The 14,953-nt window shown below is 43.4% G+C and overlaps 1 protein-coding gene across 1 annotated transcript; it reads left to right on the plus strand.

Annotated features, from left to right (window-relative positions):
- Window positions 1-12,974: 12,974 nt before the first annotated feature.
- cldn5b (claudin 5b) lies at window positions 12,975-14,331 on the plus strand. Its single transcript, XM_053411101.1, has one exon. It carries the CDS (start codon window positions 13,187-13,189, stop codon window positions 13,832-13,834), a length of 648 nt encoding a protein of 215 aa, XP_053267076.1. The 5' UTR covers window positions 12,975-13,186; the 3' UTR covers window positions 13,835-14,331.
- The last annotated feature ends 622 nt before the right edge of the window (window positions 14,332-14,953 follow it).

The following is a 14,953-nucleotide window of genomic DNA, read 5'->3' on the forward strand; positions in this document are numbered from 1 at the left end:
CTCATTATCTACTCATCATTAAGCCGATGGAGGGATGGGTAAAGGGTTTGAGTTCACAAAACACTTTAAGAGTTTAAGTGGTATTTAATATACATATAAAATACAATTGAAGTGGCTGTGGACTTATTCTTCAAACGTACAAAAACAACCATGTTGTTAGCTTAAATGTCCAATGTGATCCACACATGAATGTGGCTTATATCAGAGCAGATTCAGGCTAAAAACACAGTGTTTTCAACGCCTGTTCAAGACAAATTTTAATGTTGGGGTTTACGGACACTTGGGTGACCCCGCGGGAGCAGTATGGAAGCATTTTATGTGTTTTTCTGTTTGTTTGTTTTTTAGGTTTGAGGAATCAGTCAACAGTTACGTCAATTGTTTTGGATTAGGCTGCAACCACACTTTTTAAACATAAGGCACAAAGTGTATGGGAAAGACAACACATAGCATTTTACACTTTGATGCAATTATATTCAATGTAAAATTCAATTTCTTCCCTTTTGATAATTTCCACAATACAAAAACCACACTGACAATAACAAAAGACACACACAGTTGAATCAAGGTCATATATTATCTGACCTCATCAAGTCCTACTCAAAATTAGGTAAGGGACTCCAGGCACATACAAACATAATTTAAATCAGGTTATCATTTTATAAATTATCTAATAAGTGTCCATGGGGCACCCCTCCTAACAGAGAGGAAGGCTTGAGCAACAGTACATTGTGTGGTTCTTCAGACTTTTTTCTATAATTCTCTTTATTCACACTACAGGGTATCTGGGGATATAAATGTTTATTATCTCCTGTAGAGTATTGGTTACCCTAGTCCAGACCATTGGACAGGATCACTGTAAATGCATGTATGTGCTGATCCCTCCACAGCTATGCCAGCTTAAATCAGAGGTATCTGGGTCCTCTTTGTAAAATTGTAAAAATCGTAATAAATGAAATACCACAACGTTTTATAATGACCCCATTATTTCTATGTTTTATTCACATGTGCACGATTGAATGTCCCTGAATGTTAAAAAGCTGAAAAAAATTATAAAAGGAACTAAAAATTAAATCCTGCATCAAGCCCCTGATTTTCACCGGCACACACATGGCTCATTCCACCAAGTTTCATGGACATTGGTTCAGTTGTTTTTGGTTTGATCTTGCTTAGATAGAAACATACCAACAAATCACAAAGAAAGAGGTGAAGGTAACCTCCTTGATGATGGAAGATATTTCAAACCAGCTCCATGAGGTTTACATCTGCAGACTGTGCAACTCTTTGTTCCAACAGCCATCACTGACACTGCAGCATCATTTGCAGCTTCTTTAAATGACAAACCTACAATGGTCTGTGTGACTTGCTTTGTTAATATGGGTTTCTCACCATAACATTATATATATCCTACTTCTAGCAGAGCACTTGTCCTAGCAATGCATCGGAGGCTATAGTAACTCCATCTGCAAGTTAAGAAAAGCCATAAGGGTTTTATAGGATAGGTTCACAAACAAATAGGTGGCTGGAGGAGCAGTGACAGTTCTCTCTCCTGTTTACAGTCATTTCCCTGCATCTGTATTCTTTCTTCTGTGCAAAGAACATTTCAAATGTTTAAATCTATTTATATTTTTAATTCGTAGTCAGACCCTGCGTTAGTTGTTCTTCATTAAAAGTTTGAACATGAGTAAATGCAGCAGTGTTCGTATGGAAACCATGATTTACACCTGACTATAGGAACATTGTGAACTTGTCCTTAGCATTACCTGACCAGATGCTAAGTTAGAGGCTTTTCCAGAGCTTTTCTCTTATCAATCAATCAAATTTTATTTTGTATAGCCCATATTCACAAATCGCAATTTGTCTCATAGGGCTTTAACAAGATGTGACATCTTCTGCCCTTAACATCATCACCGCACATCAACGTGCGGCGCACATCATCCTGCGGCATCATCCTGCAGCATCATCCAGCAGCGCACATCATCCTGCGGCGCACTTCATCCTGCAGCGCATCTCATCGTGAGGCGCACATCATCCTGGGGTAAAGATCGGCGCACATCGTCCTGTGGCGCACTTCAAATCATCCTGCAGCGCACATCATCGTGCGGCGCACATCATCCTGCGGCATCATCCTGCAGCGCACATCATCCTGTGGCGCACTTCAAATCATCCTGCGGCGCACATCAATGTGCGGCGGACATCATCCTGCAGCGCACATCATCCTGCGGCGCACTTCATCCTGCAGCGCATCTCATCGCGAGGCGCACATCATCCTGCAGCGTCCATCATCCTGGGGCGCACTTCGGCGCACATCGTCCTGCGGCGCTGCAGCGCACTTCATCCTGCGGCGCACATAGGCAGATATCATCCTGCGGCGCACATCATTACCGCACATCATCGTGCGGCTCACATCATCCTGCGGCGCACATCATCCTGCGGCGCACATCATCCTGCGGCGCACATCATCCTGCGGCGCACATCATCCTGCGGCGCACTTCATCGTGCATGAGGCGCACATCATCCTGCGGCGCACATCATCCTGCTGCGCACTTCATCCTGCTGCGCATATCATCCTGCGGCACACATCATCCTGCGGTGCACAGCATCCTGCAGCGCACATCATCGTGCGTGCGGCGCACATCATCCTGCAGCGCACTTCGGCGCACATCGTCCTGCGGCATCATCCTGCAGCATCATCCTGCAGCGCACATCATCCTGCGGCGCACTTCATCCTGCAGAGCATCTCATCGTGAGGCGCACATCATCTTGCGTGCGGCGCACATCATCCTGCGGTGCACATCATCCTGCAGCGCACATCAATGTGCGGCGCACATCATCCTGCGGCGCACATCATCCTGCGGCGCACATCAATGTGCGGCGCACATCATCCTGCAGCGCACATCATCGTGCGTGCGGCGCACATCATCCTGCGGTGCACGTCATCCTGCGGCGCACATTATCTTGCAGCGCAGTTCATCCTGCGGCCCACATCATCCTGCTGCGCACATCATCCTGCTGCGCACATCATCCTGCTGCGCACATCATCCTGCTGCGCACATCATCCTGCTGCGCACATCAACGTGCGCGCACATCATCCTGCGGCACAAATCATCAGCCAACCAGGGCCTTTCTATGTGAAGTGTAGGTGTTCTCCCCGTGTCTATGTGGCTCCTCCAACTTCCTCTTACAGTCCACAGACATGCAGCTTAGGTTATTTGGAGACTATATCTCAGCTCTGTGATAGACTGGCGACCTGTCCAGGGTGTACCCCGCCTCTAGCCTGTTACTCCCCAATGGCTTTTCCCCCCTCCTCTTAACCTTCATTTAAATACCAGTTGAAAAAAAGGTCGTTCACTGACACGTTCCTCGATTCACAAAATAACACACAACTGTCCATCTGCAAAATAGCATTTTTTTTATCTCAAAAAAATCTAAGTGGACTATTTAATGAAAGAGTAAACACAGAGCCAACAGCTGCTGCACAGTCAGACATGCTGGACTTTTCCCTGCTTCATGAATCAATCATAGCTCGGTGTCAGAAGACGTGTCCCAGCGGTCAGTGACAGTGAGGGATTCCTTGAGAACACACTTGGTGAGACGCTATATACAGTCCAGAGACTTGTCCCGCTGCGCTGACAGCTACCTGGGGGAGGAGGAGACAGCGGGGAAACAATGATGAGAGCGTGGGAGTGGAGGCAGGAGCAGGGTGCCATAACTGACTGTTTCCTGTGCTAGTTACATGGTGGTGCTGGGTGTGGGTGTCTGTGTGGGGGGTAAGACAATGAAAGACCCTCCCCTCCCACTATCACCCAAAACACATTTGTTCTGATCTCAGGGCCAACCGGATCACAGTAACATCTGTGCACAAACAAGATTAACGCTGGTCTGACTCTTTATGTATTTCTAATAGTTTCTGCATGCTGCTCCGGTGCCCCCAAATCTGGCAAAGCTCAGTTACAGCAGCATGAGCCAGAGACCAGGCCTGAACATGATAAACTGGGATTAACATGATGAAACGTAATAACCCCGATTTGAATGTTTTAATCTCTGGCAGTTTACAGCAAACACATGGAACTCTCATCTAAATATCAACAATAATACTGCACACCTTCAACTGCCTGGTTTGTTCGGGTCTACACGGGCTGCTGCCAAAGGAATAATCAACGTTATCATGTTAATAAGAGAGATTATAATATTGTGTAAATAATTGAGCGCTTCTATATTTCCTATTCTTCATTCGCACTCTAACATGGAAGTATACGTATTGTGTAATATTTTATAATTCATAACCCCCCCCTCCCTACAAAGTAACAATAGCCTTTAAAGAATTCTTTTTTTTCTCATTTTTGTATCGTCAAAACTGACAATGATGACAATTGTGATGCAAAGCATTTTGTAATGTTGTCTTCACCATTTTTGTGTTGTGTTTGTTGTTGGACACTGGACCTTGTGTCCTCATGTTTTCTTTTAAATAAAAGTAAAACTTTGATATGTGACAAATACTTTATTGTGAATAAATCAGTATTAAAAGTTAACTGATATTGTCAAATCTCCACCTGTATTGACTCCATCACATTTTGTGCTTTTGTTATGACTCTCACAGCCCTGGGTAAGGGTTAGAGAAAGATCACATTACCCACACAATGTCTTTTCTAGGAGGTGGGCATGTGTGTGAGAAACATGCTTGTGTGTACCGTGCCCATGTGAGAACATCAGTGTGCAATAATATGAGCGTTTCCTGCCCAGAGACAGAGATGCAGCTCAGGGTCACACAGTGACTTCAGCTCGGAAACAGGTTAACGCAGGAAGGCCTGGAGCTCAGTGGCGGACAATAGCCCATCACATGTGCCCGACGTTGATTCCTTGGTTGCTGTCGAATACGCCACTGCACAGGAGGAAGTGTTCATTGTTCTGAGCCAGCCTTCACTCTTTTTCACTGCATGGGAACAATGGAAGCAGAAAGGGGTAAGGGCAGAGATAGAAGCAGGAGGAAAACTTTGTTTTTACTTGTGTTAAAACAATACTTAGTAAAAACACAGGAATTCCAGGAAAGAAATGGATTAAAGAATTATGGTTCATGCTGATCCACTTTGAGTCAATTGTGTCGTTCCTTGGTCCGTCTAAAAACAAAATAAAGGTCAAAATGCCAAGAAAACACACACAGTGAATGAGATCAAACCTGATTTTTAATTTGTCAGACCAACATTTGGTGACTTCCAGGTCTTTAAATACTTACTTAAACACTAAAGAGACAGCGATAAAGAGTTGATGAGGACAAAGACATGCAGAGGCCAGGAATAGAAAGAGAAACAGGAGATTTAGTTTGGCCGTTGGGTTATCTCTCTGATTGTGCTCCACAGAGACGGGAAATGGTGGCTGTTACACACAGGAAATGAGCTGATGGCGCAGATAAGGCGGGAAAATCAACTCCGGAAATCAAAACAAGGCATGCCGATGTAGCTGGGTGACAGGAGACGGGACTGCTGAGGAGGTGGCATGAGGATTCAAGGAATAGTCTCTTGGAAAAACTCTGTGTAGGCTTGAAAGCTGCTTCTGAAAAATGTGTCGTATAATTCCTTTGGCTGGTTTCAGTTTTTTTCTGACTCGAATTTCCCTCCCACAATATCTTTGCTCGCACTCTCCTCTGTATGTGAGAGTCCATGTTTGGACCAGGGAGTACAATCTGTCCTGAGCAGAGTAAATATTTCATTAGACTTCCATTGTTGTGTTGATCTATTCTGAATGACATAAAGCTAAATGGTTTTCTAGTCTGATGATGAACACTCAAAGCACTTTACAGTACAGTTTTCAGGGTTCAGCATCTTGCCCAAGGACAATTTGGTGTGCAGATGGGGAAGACTGGGAACGAACCTTCTGGTTGGAGGACTACCGCTCTACCCTTCAGCCACACAGCCTTATTCCGATCCGACAGGATGACATCATCATGATCAGGGTTTTGTTTTAGGAAAGATAATAGTTTCATAGAAACGATCATCTTGGTTTTAGTCACCACACTAAACAGGACATTTTCTGCCGTTAGGATTCTTTAATTAAAATAAAGATCAAGCCAGCCACATTGTGAAGTAGAGTGGGATCATGGGAGTTGTTGTCCTCAGGGCTTGTAGTTCAGAAGCTGAATTCTCCTCCTCCCCAAAACAAACAGAGCCATTGATTTAATCCAGTTACAAACTGAATACAGAAGTTTTTATGTTGAAAATCATTGCATTGAGAATCTGGAATAATGAAATAAATAATAAATATTTGAGGTTTTGCTTGTCAGATGACAACGTTAGCATCAGCAGCTGTGAGCCGAGCTGCTGATGCTAACGTTTGCTCAGAATGTTTCTCTGATAACTTTTGATCCAGACGTCAAACGACTAAAATTCTTCATGCTTTAAGTGTGAAAATGTGACTTGAAACTGGATAAAATGTCCATTTAGACTTCTGTCAAGCAAACACTAGGCTGACACATGCACAAAGGGAACATGATGCCACTGAAAGGCGACCAATTAAAATATTTCTTTATTTGAATATATAATAACACAAATCAACAACATATGTAACAGAAGTCGAGTTCTTTTTAGACTTTTTAATGTTGAAAAGTTACATATCATATCTTTAAAATGATTGGGGTCATGTTTCAATGCAACCAACAGTGAATGTGAAAAGGAAACAGGAACAAACAAACAAACAAACTTTGAAATATTTATATATTTAGGTCAGAAGTATAGCCGTAAGAAGGCTGAATGAACCACAGACCAATAACCTGATTATTCTTTCAGCATTTTGAGGTCACATACGAACAGGACTGCTGGGACATGTGTTGGGGCAAAATCGATGGACCACAGCCTGGAAGGGTCATATTGAAGAGCTCATTGACCTCCATGTTCAGTGACATGTCTGTAAAGTGTGTCTCAGTGACAGCACATCTCACTGCAGCAGCAGATCAGAGTCATCGCACATCCATCATCATGCTGGAAAGATGCTTTACATGAACACTAACCCTGTGGTGTGGGTTTAATAACGCTGATGTAGACGCAGTACTCACATCCTTTACTTTACTCCATTATAAGTACTTTGAAAAGACGTACATTAAAAATGGTACTTAAATAAAAGTATGTGAATAAAGCTCAGTGCAAAAAATGCCCCCTGTGACTGTTTTGTCAGTAGAAGTGTCCAGTCAAACATTTAAAAATAATTCTATTATTTAAACTATTCAAGAAAATCTGTAAATCTTTGCATTGTGAATTTGGAAAAAAATAAAAGAAGTAAAATTTAAGTATAAAGTGGCATCAGAAGAAAATAAAAAGTAAATCTGCTTCATCACTTTTGTCATAAACATTATAATAATCATATGCTAGGGGCAGGAAGTGAACTCCATTCAGAAATGTACCACATTGAAGAAATTTATATGTCGGCTGCGATGTGAATAGGTAAATTGTTTTTAACATGAATTACCATCAGTGTAAAGAAAATAAATGACATTACATTACAAGATAAAACAGCAGTAATTATCTTGTTTCAGCTTCATAAAAGGAGTCTCTGCTGCTTCTTCTTTTCTTCTTTCTCCCTATTTTCGGAAGCTTTGCGTTTAATTACATTCAAGGTTTAACTGAAAAATAACGACTTAACAGGAAAATGAAGAGAAGCTTTTCAAGTGTGGAGCTGAACTGACACAGGACAACTGTGCTGTGATGACGCTCTGAGAGCTGAGTGACTACCTCATGTCCGCTGTTTGTTAGAACAGGTGGAATTAGTCACCAGAGGAGGAGGAGGCTCAGCGGACATTACAGCCCAGTAACACAGCACATTCACCTCTCATCATGGCACGTTGATGACTCTCTAGTGCTGGGATTTCCTCCACTCTGAGTCAACAGTCAAGTCATAATTCTCAATGAGCTCTATTATGACAAATTGGCTGCTGACACCTTCGTCTTTGATGTTACAACGGCTGCAGCTTCCTGTGGACGTAAGTGGAGCTGATTCTGCAGTCGCTGCCATTACACCTACTTTATCATATAATAATAGACATAAATATATATGTGCAGTCTATATATAATGTGGTGGATGGATTAAAATTATCTGACAGTACAGTACAGCATATTCCATTCTGCATGAAATGCTTATACCTTGCCAACTCCGTTCACTGCGGTGTTAAGTACACATTAAACTAGTGTATAAAGCAGTTTGTTCACAGCAGCTGTGGACGTACTGATCCTCAATGCACAAGGCAGTGACGACCTTACATCATATGACAGACATTTGTTGTGTTACCCCTGCTAAGGAGGTTGTGTTTTCACCTCTGTCCATTTGTGTGTTTGTGAGCAGGATTACGCAAATACTACAAAATGTATTCCCAGAACTCGTGGAAGGATGGGACATGAACCGAGAAAGAATCCACCCAATCTGCTGGGGTAGATCTGGATAAAGGGCCAGATACCCAATTTCTTCTTTTACTTTCTTTAACTTTGCACGAGAGAAGCCAATTTTCCAGGAAATAATACATGGATCTTGATGAAAGAATCTGGATGTTTAGCAGGTTTATGGAACTGAAATACATGTTGTGCAATTTGGTGCATATCAAAATGAAAATCCAGATCTCTAAATGTAGTTTCACAGGCGGTTTGGTTTTTCAGTTGCTGTACATAACAAATAGAGCTAGAAACCTGAGATAGAGTAGTTCTGTGGCCTTAGATATGAGGCTTTAATCGAGTTGAGCGGACTGTAGGCGGTAGGCTTAAGCTTTTTAGGATTCCGGAATGAACTGGATGAGACATGTGGCTTTGGTTCCAAAGTTTTTTTCTAACCAAAGATCTGACTGAATATTAAAATTCTTATGCTGGATAAAAATACAAAGGGGTGAGTCACTTTGAACACACTTAATTTGTATTGAGCACTTAGAGTGTGTGGTCTCAAACTTCTGTTGGTCACTGACAAGACAGCGTCCATGATTGATTACCAGCTAATATTAAAGACGCCTGCTGACCCATGTGCCAGATATTGGTACCGGACAAGCGCAAAACACAAAATCATGCCAAGGCCGCACACCTCTCGAAGTGCCAAACATCCAGTGCAGGTGACATTTCATTGTGGATAATAAAAACAGTTGATGTCGAGGAGAATGTTCCCAGTGGCTTGCAGAAACAATGGAGTGGAAGGGAAGTGATAAGAGACAGGACATCCTAACACTGCTGCATCTCAGACCTCCCACCCACTGCCCCCACGTCACCAGATAACCACGCAGCAGCTGTCAGTCTTGGTTGTGCTTTGCCACGCTGACTGACAGAAGAAGAATAAATAGTCATAAAGTACTTTTAAATGTATGGTTAACAGAAAAAAAATTATTCACTCATTGTCTACTCACCACTATGCTGATGGAGGGGTGGGTGAAGTGTTTTTTGGAGTTGTTAACACCATATTTTAAGACTTAATATGCTCCAAAATCCACCTTCACTTTCACAGACACACAAGCTTTCGCCGTACTTCACTGAGTGCGGGGGAGCTTGGTACCATCTTTTTCTGGTAGCGGACATTTTGGCTTAAAACAAGGTGTCAAAGACGCCGTTTCCGTTCCTTTTAATCAGACACCTTTTAATACATGGAACAGACTCTGTTTATATATGATGAATACTGCTGTTTTTATGAATTTTAACGTAAAGGTGATCAGCTGAGCTAAAGTGAGTTGAAGTGAAGTCCAGCTTCAGCCGAACCTCAAATTGAGTTTAAAGAGTTTGAGATTAGCTGAGAAGAAATAAAGTAAAGTAGCGTAAAGTGTCCAGTGAGTTGAGTTTGAGATCTAACTGAGCTGAATTGAAGTGAAATGAAGAGCAGTTTAAGATGATCCGATTCAAGGTGAGCTTAGTGAAACTGGAGCTGTGTTGATCTTGGTCTAATTTAAACAGGGAAGTGAAGCTAGGTCTGAGATTGGCTGCGTTGCACGAAAGATGAAGTGAAGTTTGTGCCGAGCTGAGTTAAAAGTAGGGTTGATCATATGTCTCTGAAACACTTTTTATCTTATTTGCTCAAATCCTCTTCACGTCCCAATATGAATCAATAAATAGTTGTCTGGAATAAATAGAAAAAAGTATATCCCTGCTCCTGCTTTAACAAATGTTTGCAATAAGCTGATTTTAGTAAAGGGAAGTAGAGTTTTCTTGAGCTTAGTTGAGCTGAGTGAGGGTGGAACTGGAGTTTGATGGAGTAAGTTAATTTAAGTTATGTTTAAGTTTGGTTGATTTTGTTAAACTAATCTTTACAAAGTGATAGTTCGCTCTGGCGACATTCAATCTAAGTGTTTCTGTATCAGCACTGACACAATGAGCTGGAAGTAAACAATCTGCCATAGAAACAGAGGAGGAAGCATCTGGCCCACTGAGAACATGCATCAAACCATGTGCACACACACACACACACACACACACACACACACACACACACACACACACACACACACACACACACACACACACACACACACACACACACACACACACACACACACACACACACACACACAGCAGTGGCAGCGGCCACAGTCTTGACTGTAATTAAGATTGTTGGATTCGTGTTATCCAGCCAACAGGAAAACTGTTTTTTGGACCCACTCACCTACTACGTGATAAAATGACTTATTCCCCTTCATGTGCACATGCGTGTGTGTGTGTGTGTGTGTGTGTGTGTGTGTGAAATAATGAGCTTTCCAGACTCAGAGCTGATTGTGTTTTGTTGCAGGAATGTTGTTTGTCAGCATGTTGACGTCCATCGAGCACCGACACCTGCTACCTCTGTCCGAAATCTGAAAATCATCAGGTTGGTGTCATATTATCAAGTCAGCAGGAAACTACATGCAGCCAGGTCAAAACAAAAAAAAAACCAGACCATGCAGTTATTTTCAGTACTGCAGTCATTAAACGTGCAAGAACAAATTTTCACTATTGAGCACAAGTTTGCTCCTGTTGTGGGTATGTGCGACTTTATCTCAGCAGCCAGCTCTTCCTCCACCCTGTTTGTGTTTATTGCTATGGCATCCCAGTGCGTCAGTCAGCAGGCAACCCCCACCCCCACCTCCAGGGCCTGATACCAGTGGTCTGACTCAGCCCCTCACTCTCTTTATGGAGCAGCTTCATGACTAAAGCTGAAAGACTGAGATTGGGCATCTTCCACATTAGCAGAGTAATTAGAGCAGGTGTGGTCCGGCTTTTTATCTACACGCACCAGTTTGTCTGCAGTAAACACAACTGGTCACAACCACACGTGACATTAACCTCTGCACAGGATGCTATTTTCAAACTGACCAGTTTCATCTCAATTAGATGATGAAGAGGAACCCGGAGGAAGTCTGTGCGTCATTGAATTCAAATTTAGAATAACAATTTAGAAAAGTAAAAAAAGAAAAACCGGTGCCAAATCTTCTTCCGGGCGTGGTCTGTGGTACTTTACACTGAAAAGAGTATTTCATATTTTGTCTAATTCCTTCACGGGTCAGTTTTTGGAAACCGACCTGCACCCTCAAATCTCCCGGCCCGCTTTCTGCAATTATCTCCAAATCAAATACAAATGTGATTTAATACATATGCTACATACACAGCCACAAGGATAAACTTATTCCTGGCTATGGCCTCCTTGTCTCCCCTTTTTGGTGGTTGAGTTGTGTGCTTCCTCAGCAGCCACATGCCTATACTTTGTGGCTATTAAACTATCAGCAAGTCACTGAGAACATATTCACTACTTATCTGATCCATTTGGTTCCCTGAGTAGTGACACTCATCTTAGCGGAGGTGAAGGGGTCAAAGTTTCTGTCATACACTTTCACAACAAAGCAAATCCTTGCAGCTGACTAGGTTTCATATGAACTCATTTAGATGTTGAAAATGAACTTGAAACAGTCATTCCTGGTTCGCAGATATTGTACATGAGGATCATGGGCCCAAAATTAAAAGTTGTTTACATTCCTACAAAGCTAAGAGCCAGGAGTCAAGTTTGGGTTAGATTTCATTTAACGTTTGAGCGGTTACAGCCCAGCATGCTTTGCTTCTGGCAGCTCAGCGTCTCTCATCACTCTGTTGAAGCTGCGTTACGCATAGGATGTGTATGTTACTTAAATCACAAAAACAAAAGGGGAGTTGAGGGCACTTTTCATCAACAGTCAGAACACAATGGAGCATTTCAACATGGTCGCCTTGTCCTCCACACACAGTGTCATGTGTGCCCTTCTCTGTTTGTCACATGCCAAAGACTTGGGTCAAAAATATAAAAAAATGATGCCTGTGTGGTCTCAGTGTTGAAGGATCAGTGGCTCAGTTTCATGAGGGTTGTCTTCACTCTAAATGTGGAAACATCTTCAACTAATGTAGTGAACAAAGTTTCCAAAAAGGTGAAGGGATGAGTACATGGGATTAAACTGATCTCTGAACTGATCCATCCAGGTGCATTTTGGGAGAAACTTAACATCACTTTGACTTATTAACTAAATGAAGTTGATGTGTTATCAGTCCCATCTTTTCACATCCAGCAGTTAAAGTAATATGACTTTCCGTCTTGAGTGATGTTTGTGTATTCCCTCTCTTTTATCTCAGTGTTTGGCCTCCTCCACATCCAGAGGGAAACATCTGGCTCTTTAACTGTTCTATAGAAGATGCACTCAACTGCTCCAAAGGAAGTGCTTCGGGAGGATATGCCCATTTCCCCCAAATATTGATTATTTGCGGTGTACATCAAGGTGTCTGTAAAGTGGTATTTCAAGCAGAATGGTTTATTATTATGAGCCCGAATACTAACTTGGAAATCCTGATAAACTGCACATTTCTGCTTCCATGTCAGCTGCTCTGCTTTGCGCCTCCTCCTGCACATTGAATCACAGGAAGACCCCACACATCTGCTGCTCCGATGGTAAATAAATAGTCTCACACACATCAGTGCGTGTAGCACGCTGCCGCTTCCGTGGAGCCCTCATTGGCTGAGACACAGATGCTGTTACTGTTGATTGGCCCAAAGTTTGTGAGAGGTGTTTTGCCGGATTTACTGCAGCGGCAGCGTCAGTCTGATGGTCCCATAAATGAAAAGGCTCAGAGTGTGCGCGCCGACTCAGTGACCAGAGGCACCAAGACCCTCCAGCTGAGAGGAGAGACCACCGACAGGACCCTGTCACCTCACCTGTCTCAGCAGCCTGTCAGGGAGTTGGAAAGGCACAGCCATGCTTGCTGCGTGCTTGGAGTTCGTCGGCCTGGCGCTGTGCCTCACGGGCACCCTGCTGGTTATGGTCGCATGCGGGCTGCCGATGTGGAAGGTGACCGCTTTCATCGACTCGAACATCGTGGTGGCACAGACCATCTGGGACGGCCTGTGGATGTCCTGCGTGGTCCAGAGCACCGGGCAGATGCAGTGCAAAGTCCACGACTCGGTCCTGTCCCTGACGCAGGACCTGCAGACGGCGCGGGCGCTGACGGTCATCTCCGCCGTGTTGGCGGTGATCGCCCTCACGGTGACGGTGGCCGGGGCGCAGTGCACCAACTGCATCAGGGAAGAGACCGTGAAGGCAAAAGTGGTGACCACCGGGGGGGTCCTCTACATCCTCAGCGGCCTGTTCGTGCTGGTGCCGCTCTGCTGGATGGCCAACAGCATCATAGTGGACTTCTACGACCCGCAGGTGCCTCCGTCCAAGAAGCGGGAGATCGGGGCGGCGATCTACATCGGCTGGGCGGCCACTGCGCTGCTGCTGCTCGGCGGGACCCTGCTGTGCTGCTCCTTCTCTCCGGCGGTGAGGGGCGCGTATCCCATCAAATACGCCCCCACCAAGACCATCACAGTTAATAGCGACTTTGACAAGAAGCATTATGTGTAGAGTCGAAGTTTCACTAGGGGACCTTTCGTTTTCGGGCTGAGCTGGGACATTTCTGCTGCTAAAGTCCGAGGTGATATGTGCCAAAGGGCAGGGTCATACTGTGGTGACGCCCAAGTGATGCTCAACAAACGTTAAAGCACATTGTGACTGTAACTCTTGTACTATGGGGGGGGGGGGGGGGGGGGGGGGGGGTTCATGCAGCAGAAGTTGTTGGTGCTGCGAGTGTTGTAATCAGGGTGCAGTCTGGGTCAAGTGTGGACCCTCAGCTGAATATCTGCACAGCTTCATTGTAAAATAGTTTGTTCTTCCTCTGGGCTAGTTTTGCTCAGTTCCCACAGTGAACATGCAGCAGACTGTGGAGCCCATCAGACCGACGTGCACTCATGTTGTGATCAGAGGGGGGAATTTGCATTTGAAAACATGTACAGTGTTTTGACCTTCATGTCTTTTTCAAGTCTCTCAATAGACACATTTTCTAATAAAAACATGTAACTGTCTTTCCTTGTTATTCATTATCAGATGTAGGCCAATTTTTTTATTTTATTTAAAGATAGATGTGATTTATTTATGCATAATTTATGCGTCATAATTTTCATAAACATATTATAGTTATCTCTAAAGCCTCATCAGGTTTATTTTGTGCTGCAACCGATGTGGTTTAAAGTTTTGGTAATTCATTAATTCTACCCTGAAACTTTAATTATGATCCCATCCATCTAATGGGATAGTTCACCAAAAGATTTAAATTCACTCATTATCTGTTCACCACTATGCTGATGGAGGGTATGGTGACCCGTCGATTCCACGAAACACTGGGAGTTTCAGGTGTAAACAGTGTTGCAGCCAAATCCAATACGATTGAAGCAAATGGGGGAATCACCTCTAGTTGTTGATTGTTGAGGTACAACAGTGGACCTATTAAAAGGGAGACAATTAAGGCTGCAAATGACTATTATTATTATTATTATTATTAACATTCAATCACACATGAGATACAAATTAAACATAAGTTAGGACAGTTGAAATACATTTCTCACTGCTTAGAAACAAGCTGTAAACACAACATAATTTTGACATATCCACTTATAAAAATAACATAGACTCATCTTTCAGCATCCC

Source organism: Pleuronectes platessa, chromosome 19 (assembly GCF_947347685.1).
Source record: "Pleuronectes platessa chromosome 19, fPlePla1.1, whole genome shotgun sequence".
Lineage (NCBI taxonomy): Eukaryota > Metazoa > Chordata > Actinopteri > Pleuronectiformes > Pleuronectidae > Pleuronectes > Pleuronectes platessa.

Coding starts and splice junctions, on each gene's coding strand:
- cldn5b (XM_053411101.1), top strand. CDS start 13,187: ATGCTTGCTGCGTGCTTGGAGTTCGTCGGCCTGGCGCTGTGCCTCACG.